The 26,213-nt window shown below is 39.9% G+C and overlaps 1 protein-coding gene across 7 annotated transcripts in view; it reads right to left on the bottom strand.

The window, feature by feature from the left end:
- The window catches only part of LOC119905641 (kazrin-like), a 193,883-nt gene that overhangs the window by 145,674 nt on the left and 21,996 nt on the right, over positions 1–26,213 (bottom strand). For 6 of the 7 annotated variants that reach the window (XM_038722868.1, XM_038722865.1, XM_038722862.1 and 3 more), the window contains exon 2: positions 25,470–25,627. In XM_038722868.1, coding sequence (XP_038578796.1) covers positions 25,470–25,627 — 158 coding nt within the window. Of the gene's footprint in view, positions 1–25,469; positions 25,628–25,746; positions 25,772–26,213 lie in introns of those variants that run through there. The other variant, XM_038722863.1, reaches the window with a different exon arrangement.

The raw sequence follows: 26,213 nt of genomic DNA, 5'->3' as shown, positions 1-26,213 counted from the left end.
TTACAGTTCAAGGTGAATGATAAGTGGAAAGTAGAAATAATAAATGACGTTCATGTCAAGAGTATAAATGTTAGAAAGGACACTTTCATATCTCCTTTGTCAGTATTGATTGTAATGTATTTTTATGTTGTGTCAAATCACATCGTCTCTCATCTGATGGGTTTCTACCTACAGTCTATAGCTTCTACTTGTGTTATCTGCTTTCTGAGAATTATGACATTTGTAATGAACGTCCTAGCATGCTATGTTTAATAGCTCAACAAAATGGGGGGGGGGGGGGGGGGGTGAAAAAATATTTAACAACTCAATAAGAAAATGTTACATATTGAATCAATATAAATTAATTTGATGTTTCATGAAAAAATAATATACAGTATATTCAAATGCATGTGCAATTATTTATGGGGAAAGTTCACAGTAAATGTAGGCTACTGCAACAGTAGGATGTTAGAACAGGCTATTATAATACTATTTACTAGGGGACAATTCACAATGAATGCACTGTTGCAGTACATGTATTGCAAATTGTCCCCTATCAATGGATGTGACGAGGCTACTCTCACGTGGGCAGCGCGCATGCTTGTTTACAAAGCTTGACCAAACATATGTTTTTAATTTTTTAATGGATTATCTGACTCCAACCACACAGGCATGGAATCTTCAACGAGCTTGAGTCTTGCAACTGAGTACAGAAGCAGACACCAGAACAACGTTGTGCGACTAAAGTTCAAAATAATTTAACTTTTGAGGCGTCGAGTGAATTCCCTGTGTGTGTGTGTGTGTGTGTGTGTGTGTGTGTGTGTGTGTGTGTGTGTGTGTGCGTGTGTGTGTAAACAGCTTGATCTTGCACGTCCGTAATGACACCTAGCTCACATTATTTGGGTTTAAAATAAGGTAAAATCACGAATGAGCTCACGACAAATTAGGGCTGGGCAATTAAACAATAATGATAATTATCGCAATATAATTTCCCTCAATAACAATATAATAAATCGTCAATAAATATTTGCCTTAATTAATTTGAATCACGACCAAATTAGCACTATATTTATTTATTTTGTTTGGGGAAAAAAAGATTAACTAATCATATTTGTTGAAAAAGATAATAGTTTTCAATGTTCTACCTCAGACTTGTGAAGTGATCCAACATCTGGTTTCTTCAATTCTCACTCAGGAGCAAAAATCGGCCTTTAAACTTGAAAAAAATAATGATTTGACATATATAATATTTATCGTGATAACATTAAAATGATAAATGATATTTATCATGATAACATTTTTGGCCATATCGCCCAGCCCTATGACAAAGGCTTTGTCTGGAGAGTGGCCTGACCAGGGACAGATTCCCAGGCTAATTTTTGCTCAAGCCCGCTCCTGTTTAAAGCCTATTTCACCTAGTAATCTGGAAAAACAAAGTTCTAATGCTTTCTGAACAGTAACAACAATAAAGCACACTGCTGTGTATGACACATCAGAAAGAGGCAGGTTCTTCCATTATAACGTTGCTGTTTACATACTGTGATTATCTGACCTTTTCAAACAAAACCACAGCACTGCAAAAACAGGGAGGAATTCAAACATAGAAACTCTGACCTTTCTGTAATTTGGCAGGAACTAGTGAAGTTATCAGACCTTTCCATCAAAATTTATATGAATCCACATCAATCAAAAATGACTCTGCATTCTTTCCTGGTTGTAGCTGGGTAATCGACCCCAGATGATTCTAATTCTACCTTTGCTGGGGTCATTCCCATTTCCTCCAGCTAATTAATGTACTAAACATATTAAATTCATCTTGCAGTATTTATTGAAAAATGTCAATCATTTTCCTGCACAATACACCATGTGTGTGGAACTGAAATGTAAATTACTGCAAGCCATTAATATCCATATGCAAACCATAGGAGACCGCTAGCTTATTTGATAATGAATGGCATCTCCACAGAGAGGTCACACTGCAGCTAAATGGCCGAGGACAGATTCTGCAGTGCCGTGCAACATCACCCAGTTCTCTCCAGGTGAGCACTCTCACTGTGTTCATGCTTAGAAATACACTCAGTCTAGACAGATAGAAATTAGCATACTTGTAAGCAAAAATAAACACAGAATCATTCTATTTATTTTCAAATCTATACGGTGTCAGGCATAAAGGCTTTGCAATGGCATCTGTAACTGCATTGCAGATGTGCCAACAAAAGACCGCCCTCTCCAGAAAAATGACAGCATTCGTCATTCTCTTAAAACAGCTTCAACACTGGTTTCCTTCCCTCTCTGTAGCAAATGCTCTGTTTGTTTATGGTTGCTTTAATACCAAAAACCAACAGTATCCTGAATTTCTGAGTTTCTTTTTCTTTTGGTTTTCATGCATGACCCTAGTACAAAATCAAATCCCAGATCAAAGCAAATGTTTCTACATTTAAATTCTCAACATCACCCATCTTCCCAGATTCAAAGAATTGTATTTTCCCCCTATAATGAAGGGGCACATAATTCATATCAGTGACATTCATATCAGTGAACTCCATGTGTCCTTCTGTCACAGCCATATCCACCATACTGTCCTCGAATCAAAGAGGCTTTAAGGGCAGTACACTTTACACAAAGATGAGTACATACTAGGGGTGTATCATCTACAATAATATCTTAAATGTTGTTTTAACAATGCGTGACCAGATATTATCGAGTAGGCTATGTCACTCACTTTGCAAAAATCAAGAATTGTCCGTGGAGTCACTGCATCACACGTCATGCAAGCAGTACACATGTGGCGTGAGTTAAACAAGTAATAGCTACCGAAAAACTCATGACTGAAGTTAAATATCAGTGAATAAACAGCCGCAGGAGACAAAACACACACACCACCACCAAAAGACAGCTGCTGCTCATAACACGTCAATCTGTAAACTATGTATAAAGACCATGAACTATCTAGAATATGAAAAGCTTCGGGAGTCAGCTGTCTCCGACGGGCCTAAACCAGCTAGCACAAAAACAACATCTACCGACAGAACTCATGGCTATAGCGACAGATAAAATAGTTTACTCATACTTGCACTGTATAAATATCATTCGTAAGCAACATCACGAACACATTTTTGAATGATGTCAAAAATCTTCTAATTATCGTTATCAACAAAATCCTAGATAATATCGAGATATAACTTTCTGTCAATACCACAGACACCTAACATAAATACTATGCAGTATATATGTTAGCTGAGGTTACCTTGATTCACATAGGATTACATTTAACCAGGGTACTGACTACTACAACAGGAGCATGTGAGTTTATACATTGTAAATATATACAGTGATTGAAATACATACTTTAAGACAGAGAGAGTATCTTCAATATTTAATAAACAAAGAGATTGAACGTTTTGGCAAGATTTTAGAAAAACAAATAAACAGACCAATTTCATGTCAGATAAACAGATAGGCCAGTAGACAGATAGGTGGGCACATATCAATATTACCAACATTGATTTAAGAACAGTGATATACCAAATTGCATACTTGCTTCAGGATATTGCTCTCACTGCTCCACGCTGAGGTCTTGCCGCTGCTACGCAGAGAGATATGAGCCATCTACAGCAGCTTCCAGCATGGCAGCACGCCCCTATCACACACACCATCTAATAACTTGTGCCAGATAGTCAGATGCTACATAATATTACCTTCATCCAAATGTGCCCCCCACCCACAGGAGCGACACCCAATCAAACTCACTTGTCTTTTGCCATCCAAATCATGTTATACTAATAATGTTACACACTCAAACAGGCTTACAGGATTACAACCTTCCCTGGAACCTAGAATCTGTGCTAAAAACAAACGTGAAAAGGATTTGCAAGAAGAGTATTTCAGTATGTATGAGACATTTATCATGTAAAAGTAAAAGCATTCCAGCAAACCAAATCTAGCTTTAATTTTAAAAGCCCATCTGAAATCCTATCCTCCACATTAATGAGGAATATTCATAAATGCAGATTCAACGAAAGAACTGTGGTGCATTTCGCAATTTGTGACTCCCCTGTGGATACAGAGCTGATCTGAATAATGTCCAGTTATCCAGGGGAGGCAGCTGGATGGTTACTATCGATAATGCAAAGGGCGTTCGTTTAGCAGTTGTGTGTTGGTGTGTGTTTTGTGTTTTCCATCCCTAATTACAGATAGCAGCAGTGCTTGTTTGGCTGATGCTAACAGCCTCAGGGGAAGGGGCCACAATTGCCTGGTGAGAAAGTGAGAGTCATTTGTTCTAATTTAATATTTATCTATTGGAGGTGGCTGAGTTTTCAGAAGGAGCTAAATTGAAAGACACTCAAGCATGCCCTGACAGAGTCAGCAAAAAAACACAAAAAACAGCCAGCTCTGAAGACCCTTCAACTGAGGAAAACAGTATGGGTGGAAGACAAGAACACTATATGAACATTGCAGCAGGGCTTAAGCACTTTGTGTTCTCCTGACTGTACAGTTGCAAATCCATAGCCGTACGCGCTCCTGTAGCACTGGATGCTGCTTTGGCCCAACCTTAATCTAAAGCCAAAGCCTGCTCTGTCTAGCGGTGACTGACTTATATGACAGAGACTGACACTGGCTGAAGTCTCTTCACTGTAAACCCCAAAGAAAAACCATTAGACAAGCTGCTCTGACATTAAAGGGGCTACATGTAGTTTTCAGTGGCCACTAGCAGTGTGGTTCTTTTTAGATTGCAACCAGGTGTGTGTGAGTGTGTTTGCTCGAACTCATAAACGAGCAGAATCCGACACACAGAGACCAAAACACTGGAGACAGCTTCACGCAACATTCTGGAAACTCGGGTAAATTCCCACTCCAACATTACAGTAATATTTTTATCAGTTCAACTAATCAATGCTCGTTGTATGACAATGTTACACTGACTGCATTAAGGCAACATTTGTCGGCGTTAGCTCATCTGCTGGTTTTTCAATAACTATTTGTGTTCTTTCAACAGAGGCTCAGAAATGTCAGCATAGCTAAATGTATTGGATGATGACGAAAACGGTTAGTGAGCTAAATGAATGTTATAATTGAGATTGCTGCCACACTTTGTAATAGTTAGACTGCAGTAAGTAACATTACTGTAGTGAATGGGCCTACCACTGTGGTGTTGTCCTGCTTGTTATGTTGCATTATTGTTAATGCTGGCAATGATTAAAAATGTATTCTCCACATCGCATTGTTATGCGCAAAATTGAATAATGAATTGCAAAGTAGTGTATTGCACACTTTTAATTTAAATGTACTGCTACATACAGAAAAGTGCAATAACATGTGGTTTGCAAACATTTTAAACCAATAAGGTGCTTTTTACCAGCAGTATTCCCTTTACACAGTAGCAATAAAATATTTCTTGGAAATCTCAACTTGAACATTAATGTAATCAAATCAAATATTAAACCAAAGCTATTTGCCACTGCATCAGGGCATTACCTTTTATCTAGCTTGTTAAAACAATTTACCATCAGAGTCCAGAGCCACAATCATAACATCATAACAGGCACCTTCTGAGCAACAGGTAAACATATATAAATCTGTTTTCTTGTTTTTTTTCTGAACAGGTATCAGCAGAAACATTTTCCTTTTATCAGGGAGCAGCATAAACAGTCTATGTTCAGTAGCAAGTGTTCCTGTTAGAGAGAGGTGAAGTGGTCGAGCGTAAGGCATAGCGACAAGCGGGTGAGTTCCCGTGAAACTGTCATGATGGTGAGCACCTCACGCACATGCGGGCCCACTGCTGAAGTTGAATTGTCTTGAACTTTTTGTACGCGACGTGCAGCACAAATCACTGGAAGAGAGACTGATCCTCGCTGTTTCTGAGTTTCCAGAATCTATTACTGTTTACTAAATAAGACATCAACAGGAGGGAATTCGCATGGCATTGCATCCCTGCAAAACTAGATGTTGTCCTAGTAAAGTTATGTAGCCTATAATTTTAATTTAATTTAAATAGGCTACAGCTGTTTAGCGCACAGCTGTAGCCTATTTTTTTTCACGTTTACTTACTTTGTTCACCTGAGGAGCGCAGAGCGACCCCGCGGGGCCAAGTGACTATATTGTAATTTTAAAAACGTTCCTAAGACCAACACTAATCAACATGCAGTGTGTAGCTATCCACTTCACTATGGCATTTCATCACTTGTCTTGCTTTTGTTTATCTACTTCTCCCACATCCAAGGTAGTCTGCCGAAGCCTCCCTCCACTCCTTGTTGGGGTGGGTGATTTCCAGGCTGATCAATATCCCATCCCTCTTGTGACCCATTGTTTGACTGTATGTGTATTAAGAGCCAGTGAGCAATGGACTTTCAAAATAATAATAATAATAATAAAAACTGCGGTAACGTGAGATACAGTAATTGTTGGTGTTAATTAATTAATGTGTTAACACGATAATAACGTGTTAACTTGCCCAGCCCTAATCATTGTATATTATGTGGGTCATGAAAGTTATAGTGACTAAGACGATGAAGTGGCTGTGTACCGGACTATAGGTAAAACGACAACAAATCTAAATTTAACGTTTCAAAACAAATGCGGCAGATCCATGCTAATGTAATGTTAGCTGGCTAACCTAATCCCAACCCGGATGACGATAACCACTGGTTGGCGTTAGCCAGCGAGCTATTGTTATCTAACTTGAGCCAACTAATGCACAAAATCAAAATATATTCACACACTTTGCAATAATGTTATTTTACCTGTCCAATAGGCTGAAAGCCAACTCTGTGTCGGTTTTGTCAATTTAAAAGAAAGCGGAGGTCTCTCCGTGACTCAAGTCTATCTGATGAGGTTTTCAACTGCTCGATTTGATGGCATGACGGGTTTCAGCATATAAATTTATTGTTGTTTTTAATCCTTACATGGAGACTGTGTTGTGCTGAGAGCCAGCCATTTTATGGTGTTTGTGAACACACATAAAGTTAGCTGTGGTGTTATAGTCGGAAAGAGGCTCGGGAGCACGCATGCAGAGAACCTGACCTGATTCCTTCAGGAGCAGAATAGTGGCTGTTCAAAGCAACAGAGAAAACAGGCGTGTGGTACATTTTTTCATGAGGTTCCAGCCCTGACTCCCAATTTTGCATTAGCCATTTTACTTTCTTGCCCTCAATGTGCCCAATTTATTAAACACCGGATGTCCAATTTTGGTACAAAAATAGCTCGCAGGTCAGACTCACAGCTCACTGAACTAAAATGCTAACTATGGGCAGGTAAACTGTTCTTATTTGCCTGTGGTAACGTCAGAGACACCTGGCAGCAGTCCTCACTAAACTCCTTCAATAAAAGATGTGAATTCATTGTTCTACCCAGGGTTTCCGAAATCAATTTAAGCTCCGGTAAGCACTTTTATGCAAACCCTGTCTCCTGTCCAGGTAAGTCCTTTGAAAATGCATCAGTGAAATTAGAAAGAGTTAGACATGCACATTCAGTGGCAGTATGAGCAAAGGAAAAGTGCTGTTAACTATTACACTGTGTTCATCCTGAGTGTGTCGCCTTGTAGGAAGGCTCAGTAGGCCTCATGGGAAACCGAAACCTAATCCCATTTACTCTGGTATTTAACCACAAGGAGATCTATCCTGTCTACTTTTACAGTCTGTAATCACAGCCCAAGATCAAAGACAAGACTGATATCACTCTATGATAGGCATAATACTAATATACTTTTTCCTAAGCAAAGAAAAAGACAGGAGATGGCAAAAAATGAACAGAAGAGCTCTGACCACTTTTTCTTTTGAGGAAGGGGGAGGCTTGACAGACAAATATGCCCATGGGAGCAAGGAATGTTTCTGAGTCTGATTCTAAGTACACTGCTCAAAAAAAAATATGGAAACACTCACAGTATAACATCAAGTCAGTTAAACTTAGGGATATCAATCTGTTCAGATAGCATAAGCCATTGTGAATCGTTGTCACTTGTTTTGGTGCAGATGAAAGTTGACAGGCGCACTGGAGAGGCAACAGCAAGACAACACCCAAAAAGGGAATGGTTTTGAAGGCGAATGCCAAAGAATTGCTTTCTCCTTATGCTTCCTGACTGATTGTTGTCGAGTTTTGCATTTTGCTAGTACTTGTCACTAATGTTAGCATGACGCGCTACCTGAAGCTCATTCTAGTTGCATAGGTAGTCAAGCTCCCCCAGGATGGCACATCCATACGTGCCGTCACAAGAAGGTTTGCTGTGTCTCCCAGCACAGTCTCAAGAGCATGGAGGAGATACCAGGAGATGGGCAGTTACACAAGGAGAGCTGTAGGGGCCCATAGAAGGGTATCAACCAAGCAGCTGGACAGGTATCTGCTCCTTTGTGTGAGGAGGAACAGGAGGGGCACTGCCAGAGTTCTACAAAATGACGCCCAGAGGGCTACTGGCATGCATGTTTCTGTCCAAACTGTCAGAAAAAGACTCCATGAGGGCAGCATGACAGCCCGACATCCTCTAGTGGCTTACCTCTACTGTGAGTCTGAGTCTCCTGTACCTTCTTTTAGTTTTACATTTAGAAGTCCTCCTTTACTTTATATTTGTAAAAATAATACCAATAGCAATAAAACCATGTTTAATTACCGCACTTCAAACAACTCATGTTAAATATTGTCCAGCATTAGCCAAAGTTAGGAACAGTCTAGGGCTGCAACGATTAGTCGACATAATCGACGACATCGACTATAAAAATTTGTGGACGTGAAGTTTCCTTGTCGACGCATCGTTACATAGATGCCGTTTAAGGGAGAGATAGCCATCTTCATATTAGGAACATTTCTGGTTGTTTATTTATAACTACAAAACTGCAGTGCACAACAGGAAGTGCTGGGGGCAGTGTTGCCTCCACTGTCAGCCATGACTGCTTGACTGTGAGACTGCTCACTAAGAAGAATTATTCATGCGAGAAGCAGAAAGAAGCGGCGAAAGAGGCGAACAGCAGAGCGGCTTTTGTTTTTACAAGTTGCGTACGCTACTTCATCAGTAAATACACTTTTGAGCGTTTGTGAGGTGAGAAATCAACTGTGTAGAATTTGAATATTTGCAGTTTTACCAAAGTTGATGGCGAATCAAAAATGTGCTCAAACATTTTCGGGGTTGAGAAGCTCCACAAGTGCCCGCGAGGTTAGTGGTGGCAGCAGGCCAGCCAGTCACGCCCACAGAGCGCCCTGGTCCCAGTTACACAGACCATTGCAGCAGCAACAACAGAGGAAAGGCAGTGTTTCCTATACGTTCATATATTTGTGGCAGCCTGCCACAATATCAACGCTGACCGGTACATAGGCTACTTCGTTTTTATTTTATTTTACGAGGCCTATTTAAAATCTTATTTGATTGTAGCTCAGCTCCATAGCGTCTCTTTCTCTCTCATAAACACCGCAGCACAAATCTGTCCAACACAACGCTGTCCATGTCGGAGACCCAGCTTTAAAAAGTTATTAGTAATGAGTAATGGTTTAAAATACATCAAGGAACATCTGGCTCGTGATGTAGCCTACAGAACATTCTCCACTGAGTTACTGAATAAAACCCATAAGCACTTTGGAAAAATAAACAACAGAAGTGGTATGAAAGGGGACTGTCGCTTTATATTGTTCTAAATAGACATTACTTTGTTAGTGTACAGTTGGAGTTTTAGTACTTTTTTGCTTTTATTTTATATAATTCCAAAGCAAAAATCTTTGTTAAACAGTTTTGTATAATCAGTGAATTATAGGAGTAGCCTACGCTGTCTTGTCTTCTTCCCTATTTTCTCCCTGGCGTTGATACTGGTGTTCATTCTGAATAGTAAACCTTGTTCACTTAATGGTAACATTAGCTAGTTAGGCTGTGTGTTGGAGATCAGTAATTCACTTGAAATATATTTAATTAGTTAAATGGTTTGATTAGGGTTAGGGGGTGACAAAAATAATCGTGACTAGTCGACTAATCGAATAAATAATTAACAGATTAGTCGACTACAAGAATAGTCATTAGTTGCAGCCCTAGAACAATCTCGCAGGAAAATGTCATTGTTTGTCTAACTTACTAATAGCTTTTAAACTGAAGCTCTCAGTGTTATCTACTCTTGTAAAAAATACTACAAACCAACAAATTTTGCTCACTAGTTGTCAAATGGTTGCATATTTGATTGATCATTTGGTATTGGCTGTTAGCCTATTATTTTAATATTTATGCAAACAAAAATTGCATAATCAGTACTGCTACTTTTATTTGTTTTCAGTTTTAAACTTTTAGTGTGTGTATCAGTGCTTTGTGAGCATTTTCAGCACATTTTAACAATACAGTCATACTAGTGATAACCGTGATAATTTTGGTCACTGTAATTGTCATATGAAATTTTCACAGCGTTTTATCTCTAATGTGGTCATTTGTGCCTTCAACACAGGCTCACATGTTTCAAAACACAGGTTGTATTGGGGAAGAACTCAATTTCTTCCAATAATGAAAAAAATAATCTTAAATCAATTTAGGACAATTATAACCAAAAGTCCAAGTGTTGCACTGAGTATTCTTATCTCAAGGCTTCCACGAGATCCAATAAGCTTTTCCCACAGCTGCACTTCACAGATAAATTCTTCAAAACTATTGAAATGGAGAGGGCTGGCCTCAATTCATGCTTGATCACATGTTAATGATTCCAAAGATAATTCAACCCTTAATTATTTTTCCACTATGAGCCACTGAAAAAGTGATAATTCCAAAACTAAACACTGCTGAGCTGTGTATTCTTAAGTTTGCTCTCTATTTATTGATTCCTTTAAACCTAATTCAAGAGAGAACAATCCAAAGTGGTGAGAGGGCTTTGATGACAGCACCAGCATTTTTCAAATTGTGGATTATGCCAGTATGAATTTCTCACGTCCTGCTGACTCTCCAAGCTGTGTTAGCAAACCCCTCCTCACCTTCACCACATATTTCAAAAACATCTTATCATCTTTCAATCAGCACAGTCCAAAGCGGCGCTCCCTCCCTTTTATTTTTTCCCATCAAGACCCTCATGAAATGAGTGGCTTCAGGCTAAATAATTTCTATTGTGTTTAAAGGAAAGTGAAGAAACGTCAGATATGAGGGGAAATCTATTTGTCCATGAATCCAACATTACAAGGCCAACCACAGTAGCAGGTAAGGCAGAAGGAAGGAAAGTATGATACAACATTTCACTTATTGATTCTTCCGTGCCTGACCTGAAATGTGATCACACACTTTTTCTTATTGCCCCTAGCTGTAAATGTGACTATGAATGTCGTGGCTGTGTTTGCTAGCCTGACAGACTGGTGACCTATCCATGATGTAGGGTAAGAGTTAGTATTCCAGATTCCATTTTGTTTTTTCCCAATTCTGTGTTTTACATTTTTCTGAATTCAGTGTATTACAGTTCCAGCAGATTTTGTCATCAGAAACAGTGTGTAATCATGTGCTGGATGAATACAATTTCAACAATTCAATAACAAATTATAAAAAAAGGAATCAATATAATTTATACTGAACAAAATTATAAACGCAACACTTTTGTTTTTGCCTCCATTCATCATGAGCTGAACTCAAAGATCTAAGACTTTCTCTATGTACACAAAAGACCTATTTCTCTCAAATGTTGTTCACAAATCTGTCAAAATCTGTGGTAGTGAGCATTTCTCCTTACCGAGATAATCCATCCACCTCACAGGTGTGGCATATCAAGATGCTGATTAGACAGCATGGGTATTGTGACCACCATTTGCCTCACAGACTTGCAAAAGTAAAAAAAAATGTAGTTCTAGCCTACAGTTCCAAAACTGAGGGGAAACGATTATCTCCCAAATCAAAGTGAGATGAAGAATGGTAGGAGTTACAAAAGGGGTGGATGGGGTGTTATGGGGGGCACTGTTATCTCAATTTTGTCTGGGGGGGGTAGAGTCAGACTCTATAGTCCCCTGCAATGTACCAATATTACAACCATGTTTTGGTCAAAGAGTCTTATTTTCTTATGTTCATAAAGTGTTTATCAGCAATAAGCATAATCTAATATTCAGGCCAATAAAATCTACTATGTGAAACATGACTACATCTGTGCAGCGGTAAGAAGAGCGGTAAGACTGCAGAGCTATAGTCACCTCACTCATAATGCAGATTTCAAACTTCACAATCACACCTACACTACACTCTACTCCACCTCCTGCCGTCATTAAGTGATTTACTTTGAAAAGTTGTAATCTTGATATGACCTGCTGTTACCAGGGTAGTGTTTCCTCTATATGCATGCGCCGCTGCTGAATCACAACTGCCGCTACTAAAATTTCCCACGATAATTAAACTATGCGCTACAAATGTTTTCACACGCACACTGTGAGAGCATGGCAGCACTCAATGCTCGGCTCCCTTTCTCTTCTAGTTCTATGCAGAATATACGTGACAGATGGTGTCATAAGAGCAGCGTAACTCTGAATCAGGAGGTGTGTAGCGAGTGTTTGATTGTCCGCAGAAAGTGACGGTGAACGCGAACGGAGTGAACGGCAGTAAATGTACGGTGTCTGTTACAGTGTGTCAGCTTCTCAAGACCAAGACCAAATTACTTTCTCCAGATCTAAAGGTTGTAGTTCCTCCAGTAGACTGATCTTAATTATCTGCTCTAGCTTTTCCAACTATTTGTTCAGAGATATGGTGAAAATAATAGCCCAATATGATGTGAAATTACATATTTTTCATCGGAAAACATAGAATTTTCTTGGGGGAGCACCCCCAAACCCTGCGACCAACACCAAGACATTCATCTAAAGCTCACATTAAACTGGGAAAACACTGCAGTTTTAAGCTATTCTAAGGTGCATCGCATGCTCATAGACACAAGAGCAATGTTGCTGAGACATGTAGCTGATTGTCTAGCTGAAAATCCTAGAGGAAACACTGCAGGGATACTGGGTTGACAGTTAGGCACAAAGTCAAAGTTAATTTTGGGCAGCACAGAGACAAGGAAAGGGTCGGTGCAGTCATTTGTAGGGCAGTTAACTTGCTGCAGGTTACAGAAAAGGGAACAGCGGTGACTCCATATGCATGTTAGTACATATTCACATACAGGAGCCCAATCCTTTAAAGCATTTTCACCTCGAGTCACACCTGAGGGTCATGGGTTTACCTACATTAAACAGTGTAGCTATGGGCACGGCACACATCTGCTACCCAGGCAGCCCATTATAGCTCTGAAACCCTATGCCAAAATTGAGGGCAAAGCCTTTGATCTTTGGAGATAATCTGGTTCTGCAAGGTAATATGAAGAAAACTAACACAAGGAGGAAACAGGGAGCAAAAAGACAGAGCAAGAGGGACAAACACATAAACAAGCTTTGGCTATTACCTCTCCGCCTATATCTCCTTTTTATACGATCAAAAAAATCTTCTGATGGCCTGTTTCCATAGTAACATAGTGCCTCATGCACATGTGTACACACAAATACACACCTGAGGCAGGAGTCCAATCGACTGTGGCTTCCACTTAGACTACATCAATGCATGAGTTAGATTAGGACATTGCTGTATATCTGATGCGGCCCAGCCTCAATGAAGAGGGAGAACTGAATCATCTTGGAGTGGTCACCCTTTTTTTAGTTTGTAATCTTATAAGTTTGACCATGGCATACTGTAAGCGCACTCCAGGTGAGCTGGCACAAAGAACCTTAAAAATTGAATAAAATACAATCTATTTTTATGTAATGCCAAAACACACACACACACACACACACACACACACACACACGCTTCAGATAAAGGTTTGTTCCTTCAGTGACAAGCCAAGGAAAACAAAGCTGATAAAAAAAAGACCAAAACACAAATTCAACCATATGCATGGCTGTCTGTGACAGTGCCTGTCAGACAAGCCGGGTTGCCTAGCAACCTAGGTATGACTTGGCCAGTTATGCAAATACAGCCAGAAGCATACATTATTGAATTGATTGAATCTCCCTTGAGTGTCATATTCCGGGTCATTAGACACAACAACAAATGCATTGTTTGACTGTCTGAGAATCTTAAAGTCTAATAGCATATAACAGTCCATCCTTACCCAACGCATTCACAGCCTAAAAGAAATACTAAGGATGTGTCTGATCATGGCAATGATGAATCTGTATCAAAAGGTAAGATTTTCTATAGTTTTTTGCCTATAAACAAGGTCATCTGAACCACTTAGCATCTAGTATTGTAGCGGATAAACTAAATCTGGTTATTAGCTTCAGGTATTATGATCCCCTTTCATCAGTAACAATGTACAGCCCAACAAAGGCCCTGTATCTCTTTACAGACAATCCCTCATGGGGTTCACGGACTTCTCACTCAATACCAAAATCAAACAACTGATTTGTAGAGGACAAGTCCAGTATTTCAAGTCACTGCCTAATCTACAATCTGTATCTGTAACATTTTGTTCTGGGTTAAATGACCTTACTTAGCTGTTTGCTCAAATCTCACCTCAAGCTTGTGTTTCACCTTGAAGGATGCACATTTATCTTTCCCTATCTCAGGAGACCAGAAAGGACAGCTAGTCATTGCTCCAGCTGTAGTCGCTCACAGGGCTGGTAGTCACAGAATCTCTGAGGCATTGCATTCTCGATCAATGCAGGCTATTAACCATGTTGTGTTGCTATTCCTACAGCTTGTGTATGTCTTCGTTAGAGCCAGACGTTGACCTCTTATGGAAAGGGTTAAAGCTTGTTGAGAGTAGGGCTTGAGAATGGTGTGTTAAAAGCTTGCACAATCATCAGCTCTCTCCCTTGCTTGAAAATGCTGTAGTCTTTCAAAATACTATAGCTCTTTTGATCTACAGAAACAGCACAAAGGACATTGTTATTGAAATTCAAGTGGAGTAACAGTAGGTATAAAATATAATAACAGTTTCTCCATATATTTGGTTATGGAGAAATTGAGACCAAGAGACATCCCAAGCGCTCTCTGGTGGACAACCTTTTATGTAACTGACATATTTCTTATCGGCAAATATACTGCATAGTTCCTGCTGATTTATCCATCAGGCTCTACTGTCTATCTATATATCTTTTTATACAGTATGTAGCTATGTCTAATCATTCTGTAACTGCTGTGTAATTGCTGTTAAAACAAGTAATGGTACCTCACCTACTCAGTGTTAATGCTGAGATATTTGCGATGTTTGGAGGTCATGTCTTTCACTCTGATGGCAGATTCACTCTGATGTGCGATACAAATTACAGAGTGTGTGTATTTGGCCACAAGCTGAGAGAACTAATTACCATGCATGTCAGGTAACAGAAAATAGTACGGCGATGTAGTACGATAATTAAAATTATTTCATACAAGCCAAAACCCTGTTTTCTAACAAGTCTATCTCTTTATAATGTATGTGAACTGACTTTAAACTGCTTTTTAGAAATTCATAGTTTTTATGTAGCAGAACAGACATGTTTAAATCTGTGTTCAGAAACAGAAAAAAGGCAGTGCCCTCATTCATTTCAATGAGATCATTGCGTTGGTACTGCAGGGGTGCCACTGCAGCTCCAACAAATAAACGTAGGGTTATCCGGCAAGAATGTTAAACCTGGCTCATCTTTTGCCCCAAATCAATGCAACGTCAACTGACATTACTTTGTAATGTAAACAGAGTGATTCTCTCGCCAGGAGGATGGAAGGATAGATTTGATTGCTGTGGTGATAACTTTCCAAAGTTGTAATATCCTTCCTCATTATTATAAAACACTGTGCAGTGTTTTCGTGTCTGATACGCCTTGAAATTAATGGATCTATTACACAAATTGGCTTACCTAGATTGTATTTCATCAATGCAGCTCATTGCCATTTTTTAGCACATGTTAAACAGTCTAAACGGCTGGTAACACACCTGGGGAACATGGAGTGTCAGATTCATAGTAAAGGCATCAGCAAAGTCTCTCCCAAGCAGAAATTTCAAAGCAGACAGGGTTCCAGATGTGCTGCACAAGCTCTTTTGAAGAAGCACAAAGGAACGGGCAACGTTGAGGACCGTGTTATGTAAACAAGCCCATGCGACTCAACTATGCACGAAAACACAGGAACTGGAGGGCAGAAAAATGGCAGCAGGTGCTGTGGACTAATCAGTCAAAATTTTAAATATTTGGCAGAAGGCAGTTTGTTCACTGAAGGGCTAGCGAGCAGTACAAGAATGAGTGTCTGCAGGCAACAGTAAAGCATGGTGGAGGTTCTTTCCAAGTTTGGGGGTGGTGATGGCGCATAGATAAGATGCTTGCCTTTGGTGGGGGAGACCTGGGTTCGATTCCCACTGTGAGACATCCACCATTGTGTCCCTGAGCAAGACACTTAACCCCTAGTTGCTCTAGAGGCGTGCAACCTCTGACATGTATAGCAAGTCGCTTTGGATAAAAGCGTCAGCTAAATGCATAAATGTAATGTAAGTTTGGGGCTGCATTTCTGCAAACACAGTTGGGGATTTGGTCGGAATGAATGGTCTGCATTCTCCACTGAGAAGTACATGGATAATACATATCCATCAGGGAGGGAAATGATAAATAAAAAAATGTATTCTGCACCATGACAACAACCCCAAACATGCAGTGAAAGTTACTAAGAACAATCTTCAGTGTAAAGAATGAGGTGTCCTGAAAGTGATGGTATGGCCCCCACAGTGCCCATCAAGTCTGTCTGGGAATACATGAGTAGAGAGAAGTAATTGAGGCTGCCTAAATCCACAGAGGAACTGCGAGTAGTTCTCCAAGATGTTTTGAAGGCAAATGGTGGTCACTCCAAATATTGATTTGATTTTCTTCTATTCACTCACATTGCATTTTGTTAATTAATAAACAGAATCTATTAACATTTACAGCATTTCCCCACACCTGCACAGTAATGTGTATATATACAGTATATGTTTACTACTGTATAACCCTCAGACAGTACTGTAAATCTCTTTTAGAAAACATTCTATGTGTTCAAATATTGACACTACACTGCATATCAAGTACAAAGATATATCCTGATTAATTTGTTATACATTTTTACAACAAATGATAATGTGTGACTTCCCACACTGAATATTACAAAGGATGCAGTTTCTTACATTATATAATTTTCTACTGACGTGTGACAATGCCCATACCATTACTATTTCACTATGACAGAGAGCTCTTTTCTCTGCAGGCAACATTCAGAACCGTATTCCTATAATGAAATGGTTTTCAATTTATTCCTTACAAGATAAGCCGTCATTTTCAATCTGCTCAACATACAAGTCCACCAGCAAGAGGAGTAATATCATGCATCTTGCACCGACAATTCAATTTTGGTGTGCCCCCCCCCCCCCCCCCCCCCCAAAAAAAAATGATAGCAAGTAGGAGATAAATAGTAAAAGACATCATTTTACATATTCCTTCTGGATACAATCTTCTCAATGAATGAGATATCCCCGGGTATTTCATTAAGTGCAATACTCTTGACCACAGCAGCATTAAAAATGACAAGGGTTTGACCATGTCTGTATAAGTACCATTACTGCAAATAACATTCACTGAGATCAGGCAATTATAACTTTGACAGAAAGCAAACAGAAATGGGAATAAACCAATCGAAAATGCGACAACAAAATGTCTAAACAAATGACCTCAAGTTGAGTTCAAGCTTGCTGCCTTTAATATGAAAGAATAATTTTGAAATTCAAACAACACACTGAAGGCATGAACTTGGGTGAGCTAATTCTAGTATTTTGAAAACAGTGCTGGATGTTTTGACAGCAGAGTAAAACCTAGGAAACACTCCGACTCTTTCCAACAGTAGATGAAGTCAAAACTCTCTTTGAACCAAATCACACAATTTCCATTCTCATTTGTCACACTCTGGAATTGAGCTGGGCCACACTAAGCCATCACCAAAGTAGTACAAGGCAGCATATCAGGCTGGCCCTCATTGTTGGAGGGCCTATTAGACAGGCCTGGTGGAGTCAGAGGAAGGGTTGAGAGGGCAGATGGGACCAAGGTGATGTATTATGCATGGGTAGGAACCATGCGTTGAAGGGCCAGCTGAGGCCCCAGTCAGAGAGGAACAGACTGACCCAGCCAGACCCATCACACACTCGCTCCATCTATATCACCTCCCCCCAGTCCTCTGAGACTGTGCACAGCCTGCACTCTTCCATGACCCTGGGCACAGGTCCAGCACTATTGGCAAATATATGTGGAAGTCAGTCCTTTGCGCTGAAATATTAATTCGGACACTCCCAGGATAGGCATTTGATTAGATATAACTGACTTAGGTATGCAGTCTACACTAACTCTAGATAGAGGGTTTATTACCTAAGCGTATGCCGGCTGTTAAGGAGTATTAGTTGTTTTTTGGCCACTTGGCGGCAGCAGAACAAGCAGTAAACACAATATTTACATTTTATCAGCTTAAGTTGATACATGTAATACCCTAAAACTTCAATTAATAGCCCGGGCTTGTATTTGCTTCAATCACTGAACTCACCCAGCTTATAACAAGGACAGTCTACAGGTGCATCTAAAAAAAACTTTGAATATCGTGGAAAAGTTCATTGTGAGCACCAGAACCAGACTGAGAAATTAAGGGCTCAGGCAACCTTTGCAGATGTTTTGAGTTAATTAGCTAATTATCTTCTCATGTCGACATTTCTGTATTATAAATTCTTTATTCTAAAATTCATTATAAATTTGAGATACTAGTTTTGATTTCCATGAGCTGTAATCATCAAGATTGAAGTGGTCATTTTATGCTGATATTCAGGTTCATAAGGTTTAAGCAGGATAGGTTTACATGGTTTAATTATTTTTAAAATACCATATTTTTGTCAAACTGCACATTGCCGCAGCACCTCTTTTCCCCCTGTATGTTGAATGCTCCTTTTTAGCTACGGAGTGAAGGATCTCACTACTATTGCAGTTGCAGTTGAGTAAAGGACTTTGGCTGCGATTCCACAATTGGTCCACAAGAGCTGTTCAGGCAATTCAGGCGCAGTGTTTTCTGCGGGAAATGGTAACTCCCTTTGGGGTGGACTGGGCTTTTCACTTTGCAAACCTATTACATGAACAAAAAAGATATATAACATAATAACGTAAATCGAAAAAAAAGCTGACTTTCAGCTGACTTTCTAGTTTGCCAAGACATGCTGCTGTTGTGATGTTAGCTATTGTAGCAAGAGAGTTGTGAACATTACTGTTTGGAGCTGGTGTTCTGGCTCTGGGACCACCTGGTCCTCTCTGCAATGTTAGCTTTGCGGCAGCAACTGTAACAACAGTATGCTAACCCTAACAACTTAGCTAATGTTACTGACATTAGTTGCTGTGTCATTGTTTGCTCTACATCATGGTATTTGTTGTGGTATTGGATTTCTCCAGAATCGCTTACTCCACCTTTAAGTCAAAATTACCATCTATTTATTCCTTACAACACAAATGTTTTCAGGGATTTAAATATTACTGTATCCATGTCTGTGAGTTCAGACTTTGTAAATCTACAATACTTAATGGTGAAGATAAAATTGTATCCTTTACAGCTGTACAACATTGATTCTCTCAGAATAGCCGGCAAAACTGGCAAAACTGATTTGCTCTGTGTTCAATACATATTAAAAAGAGCTCACAACTACTGACTTTTTGTGAAAATGTCATTACATGAAATATTGATCTGTTTCTATATTCATTGTTTTTTTTAGCGCTCAACTGTGTGTACCTCTGCGCTTGTAAAAACGGGACCAGTGTATTTGAATCTGCTTTGCTTATTCTGTAAGAGTGACAAACGTGTCTGCAGCTCTCCACTGATGATTAAAGCAGAGTGGAGGTCGGAGGGAGTCAGACAGACCTTATTTATCAGTGTCTCCACTCAGTAAATGTCAAAGTCACCTTTACTGGACCCCAGCCTCTGTCAACATCCACCCCGTGCTCAAAATGTCCCTTTACCTCCCCCCATTTCCTTCCACTGATGAGTGACAGCTCAGCTAATGAAGTCACAGCCAGGTACTGCAGGGGAAGGGGAGATAGAGGGAGGGTCAGTGGCAAAAGCTCAGCAGCCAATCTCCTCCCAGCTTGACTGCAGGATACACACCAGATGGGCCTTTGCAGGAAAAGAAAGATCTACATGAAGCGGCTCTGCCGTGAGCAGACTGTTGCAGGACAGTGGTAATGGTTTGTTAAAATCGCCTAATGAAATAACACATATCAAAGTTGAGAAGGGTGGAGGAAGAGATTTATCAAGATTTATGGCTGGTGTGGGGCGGCCCACTCAGTCAGTGCAGGACAGCAGGTCAAGGTGGAAGTCACACATTTCATTTGACAGAAAAAAGCTGAAAGAATTCAACAATTTAATTTCTCATTGTACATTTATTAGTGCTGCTCGATTATGGCAAAAATCATAGTCATGATTATTTTGGTCACAAAAACAAAGCCACTAAGGGGGCTCCTTGTGTGTGTGTGTGTGTGTGTGTGTGTGTGTGTGTGTGTGTGTGTGTGTGTGTGTGTGTGTGTGTGTCTGTGTGTGTGTGTCTGTGTGTGTGTCACAGGTGAACTACTCGAGTTTACTACAACTCGTTACAGTACATGATGCTGAAATTCAACCGTGGTGTTCTGTCGGGAGATGCAGTTACTAGTAAACAATAAATCAGTATTACGTTAGAAGACATGGACATAGTGGATATTTTACAGCACAGACCAGGTAAAGCAGCACTGAACACACCTGGTTTAGTATAAGTATAAAGTGTATGAAATTTGTTAAGCTATGAGTAGAGAAAAAGTCAGCTAGCTGCTAGGCTAATTTACGCAGTGTAAAATGCCATAGGCTTAAGCTAATAATAATGACTGGTAAGTTATATCAGGAACTCAGTTTGCGCTGAACTAAACATCACATCTCGATGAACTTGTTTTTATTATCGTTGGAAGCCAAAATCATAATTGAGATTAAAATTTGACTAATTATACAGCCCTAACATATTTTATACATAATTACAAATTGTTTTCAGGACATGACAAGATTCATCATTTTGTAATCAAGAAATGTGTTACTTAGCATGGCATTAAACTGTTGAGACCACATTTCCATGTTTTCCATTAGAGTAATTATTAACCATCTCAAATTTTGGACATAATCTTTTTTTCCATCTTTTACAAGCAACAGGTTGGACCAGACAAATTAAATATTCAGAAATGTTACATATTCTCAATATTGGCAGCTACTTTGTTCTGGATGGAGCTTCTTGTTCTGAGGAATCAAAAATGGACAGCAATCCTTCCCAATAGACACATGCTTCATGACATTTTACTTGTGCTATGACTAAAATGAAAAGAAAAACGTTCAAAAGAGTGCTGACGGAATGAGAAGTACTGGGACCATGAGTAAATTAACAAGACAGAGTCTGCTGTGTTGTTGAAAGGAAGATGGCTACCTGTCTTTTAGAGGGAGAATGAGAGATAAAGTGAAAAAAGGAGAAAGGCATTTTCAATGTCAGTCAGTAGTCACTCAGTAGTCTCCAAGTCTCCTGTATTGGTATGCAAGTAGATGTTTTTCCGGCATTGAGCATTTAATATGCTTTTTAGCCTCAGAATAAAATAACAAGAGAGAGAGAATCCAAGAGACAAAAACACTAAGTAGGTGCACTTTAGTTGTGCATAAATCATGACATGTAATAATGGCCAAATTGTGAGGCAACGAGCAAGCACTTACAGTAAAGCCTTGCAAGCTTGTTCTAGATTAGAGTTCATGACCATTTTATTCAACATCATGTTACGTTGTAGCGTATACAGTACATTTTTCAGCACAAATTCATTTGTATTTGTATGAGGGGATAGAAATGACACTGTAACAAATGATCCCAAATAGCATGTGTACTAAATCGCAAACAGCTCAATCACACTCTTGACATTGCCACTTCAGCTGGTTGCATCCTCCCTTCCCTAATTACAGCTTGTAGGAATCCAGCCACTCATCTCCTCCTCTTCCCTCACAAAGGTTATGTGAAATTATCAGCAACAGCATGAGCAAAACGAAGAGAAAGAGAAAACTGAGGGAGAGAGAATGCATGTAGGAGAGGGGGTGTTTATAATGTCAGGTCTCCGTCCTCACTATTTGACATGACAATAATGGTTCAGTAAATTCATTAAGTAACAAAAAGGTGCCATGCTAGCAGTCCACAAGCATCAGTCCTCAAACATACCCGCAGCTGCTTACTTGGGTGATTGATTCCAGGACACGTGGGTCATCGCTGAATAAGAGGACTTGGTGGAAGACTCAGTCAAATGAGGGGAGTGAAGTGGCAAGAAAAGACAAATTAACTGTTATAATACCTTCTAACACTATGTTCTATTGAGTTGATCTGAGGGAATTCAAGTGGCAGTTGACTCTGGAAATGTAACCTTGATGTTGCACCCCTATTGCACACAGTCAATATTTTCATTTCATCTGAGGCCCTTTGACGGAGCAGCTCAGAAATAGCATTCTGTGTCTTCACAAACAATTTGCACTGGTACCAAATGAAGCGTGACGTCTACTCCTACACCACAAGTCTGCCAGGTATTGGCACAAACCAGGTTTTACAATGTTGTGATTTCACAAATTCAAGCGTCTTTCTTGACCTTTGTTCTCCAAGATAACATTATCCAGCAATTTAAAAGGTGGATTATATGGGTGTTGTTTTATATCAAACCTGGATAATTTCACTGCATAACACTCAGGTCTGAAACTAATGATTCTTTGCAAAGTGATTTTCACGCAGCGGGGTAATCTGCAGTTCTGTTCTTTGGAGTTTAAAGGATCAACATCGAGGCCACTTCAGAAATCTGTTTTAACTCCATAAGTGCCTTGGTCACACCACAAAAGTGGCACAGCAAGATTCACTCAAAATACCTGGTGCTAGAAGGTGGCAACTTCATCCAGGATGTGTTACAACAGAACTAGAATGAAAGCGGATTGCAATCGGTTAACAGTTGTCAACCGTTGTCAACAGTCCACCGAAGTTGAACTCTACACAAAAGCTCTGAACTAATTTACTTCACCATCACCGATGACAAATTATTGTAATACAAAACAATTTCATTGAAATTTGAGGTTGCGAAATTTTGTCCACATTTTGTCGGTTAAATTAATGTGCTTTTTTTTAGCTGTGTGATTGTGTAATTGTATGCAGAGCAACGCAGGAGCAACCGCAAACTTACAAACCAGGTCTTAAAATTGCTTCTCATCATCTCATTCTCAATCCGGATTCAGGGACAGCTCTGGAAAAGTCGCTGTTGTGTACCAACAGTGTGGATTTGTGCATTTTATATTAAATAAATTCCTCTTCTCTACCTGGGAGAAAGAAAGGAGGGGGTTGAGATATCAACTTTCAACAGATGGCTGAAGATACCCCTTAGGAGGGGGGTTGAAATTTTCCCTCCCTAAGTGCTGTCTCTGAGCAGCCTGATCGTAAAACGTGCCACCTTTTGATGCCGCAGCCAGATAACGCGGTGCCTCTTATTTGAGTAGTTATGTTACCATGTTGTTGTTATCTGTTGTTTATATTATTGCTGAAAAGAATCTAAATAAGTTACTTTTGCAGTGTTTTAATTTTCAGCAAGGCTAATGACATTCCTTCAGTTTATGTGTAACCAATGCTTGTTCACAACTTTGACACCTCCTTTAGAAATGATGATAAAGAAATGTCATCCTATACTCGATTAATTTGCCAGCTTGAATTAAGGTTAAGTAACCAAATTTCTTAGTTCCTGAGAAAAGATTGTTTTAGGATTAATCAGAGCTATCCTCATGTAACCCGAGCTCCCCCAAGTGGACAAAATAAGTATTACATGCCATCGTCTGAAATGCCGTTAATGTATAAATGTCACTCAGTATTTATCATGACCAATAATCTGACAATTGTTTCCCTTATCAAGTGCATAAAACTAAGAAAGGTACAACCGTTTGACAATTGAGGTTGATTGTGGGAAGATATTTGATTACAATACGCGCCAGTAGATTTGTTTTTGATTAACTTTAATATGTCTACAGAAAGACAGTCCCTCAGGAACCGGAAGCCCGCCCGCCGGGAAACGAAGAACTGCCCTCTGGGAACCACGCCCCAACAGAAAAAAAGCGCGACACACGCTGTCGTTCGCTCTCTTCCACTTTTCTCTTCGCTCTGCTCCCCTGCTTGTTCCGGGCTCTTCAACGGCACTCCGGCACACGCCCGGCGTGCCCCCTCTCCCGGCAAAGCCCTAAGAGTTTTATTTTCTTTCTTTTTGTTTGTTAAAAGTTATTAGTCCGTTAAGTTACACTAGTTAATTTAAGAACGACCAAGTTCTTTTTAAGCTTTATGCGTCGAGCTAAGCCCACGGAGGTCAGACACACCACGTGTCCCACCAGCCGTAACAAAGGACACTTGAAGAACAGCCTAATTGCCAGACCGAGGACGGCCAACCCTTGAGGGTTTTCTTCATTCCAAACACAAAGACCTCCGGAGAATTCCCTAGCAAAAAGCCAGGAATCGGACAGCTAGCGTGGGACCCGTGCAACAGGCCAAGGCAGGCCGCCGATCCACCGTAAGGCAAAAACAAGGCATTCTGTGGTCAGTGATGTCCAATAGTTGGTTAATCCAGCATATGTAATCCTTGAAACGGCTAGACATTAGCTGCCGTATGAGTCAAATTCTCTCACAATAGAAACCACATTCTCATTGTTTAGCCATGGTTTACTTCTTTGTTGTATTTAACAGCATTTTTATATCACCTTAGTTAGTTAAAAAATTCACTGCAACCAAGGAATTGTGTGCGCTGCCTATTTCTAAGTCCCTGCCAAGAGAATTTACCCTTAGATATGAGACTGACTGATGGATTTAAGATAATTGAGCGATTATTAACTGATCACTAGTGAATAATTGTATAATTATTAAAATGCTACCCAGAGGTCCGGAGACTCTGGGTTAATAACAACTCTGCTGGTGCCCCGCGAAACAAGAGATTTATGAATATATTGAATATTACTTTTATATTGAATATAAAAATTCGTAATTAGGTATTAATTCTCATAAATTTATTATATCAATGTAGACATGCAACATCGCTGTTTTAAATGCTCGTGTGACCACCAGTGTTGGGCAGTCGTCTATTGTAAACTCCGTGCACCAGCAATGTGACACAACTCCGGCCGCTACTGCCACTGATGCTTGGACTCGTCTGGAGAGAATGGCGCTGTCATTCTGTGGGAAACTGGAATGTAATATAGTAACTTAATGAGTAACGTAACTAGTTTATTTTATCACCTAGTAATAAGTAAAGTAATAATATTACTTTTTTAAGGAGTAATAAGTAACTAGTAATACATTACAATTTCTGAGTAACTTGCCCAACACTGGTGACCACCCTGTAATTCCAGCCCCCCTTCAACTCCCAGGTCGAGTAAGAACTGTGGAGATTAATCCTCCAACCTGTCTCCATTTTATCAGTGACGAGTCTCTCTTTCTCTAGCCTCACCTGCCTTGTTGTGAGCTAATGAATGTACTTTGTACCTGTGCATCCACGAGGAGGTGCCTCATCAGGGTCATGGACTTCTTTAGTGTGTCCTTCTCAGGAGGAAGAAAGGCAGGCTCCTCCTGCTCCAGGGGCTTGGGTCCAGTCACCATGAAGCTTGCAATCTGGTCATTCAGGCTGTTCAGAGACTGCACAGCTAGAGGGAGACACAAAAATAAATGTATCACAAATAGGCTGTTGTTCTATTTAGACATGCTGATGAAATTAATTATTATTATTAATTATTTAATCTGGTGAATTTAACTTAAACCGCACCCCTCTTCATCTTCCATCCAAAAGATGGCAATACAACACAATAAAAAGTAAAAATTATAGCTTTTTATATGTCCTCCCTATCTGAGTGCTAGCAGGCTTAAGTGGGTCATAAAATGCTTTCAATACCGGAGCGCTACTACACACACAAACACACATATTTCTTACATACTGAGCGGGAATAACAGAGATAACACCGTGGAAGAACACGGTTTCCTACTGTCACACTGTCACTGACTTTCTCTGTCAACGCCCTCTCTCCAGAATGTTCCATGTCGGCCTGAGAGCCATCCTGTTTTTGTTTCCCTGTTCTTGCCCTTGTGTGTCCCTGGCAAACCTCTCCTTTCAGGTTTCCTCTCCAGCTAGGCTTCCACATTAAAACACTAGCCATCCCTTCTGTATTTCCGCCTTCTCACACACACAAACAGACTTCCTCAACCCTCTTCCATTTACCATTAATCCCCCTTAGT

The sequence above is a fragment of the Micropterus salmoides genome, unplaced genomic scaffold (assembly GCF_014851395.1).
Source record: "Micropterus salmoides isolate LMB-PRFRI ecotype aquatic unplaced genomic scaffold, ASM1485139v1 Ms_hic_scaffold_16, whole genome shotgun sequence".
NCBI lineage: Eukaryota > Metazoa > Chordata > Actinopteri > Centrarchiformes > Centrarchidae > Micropterus > Micropterus salmoides.
This window is presented reverse-complemented; position numbering and strand designations above follow the sequence as displayed.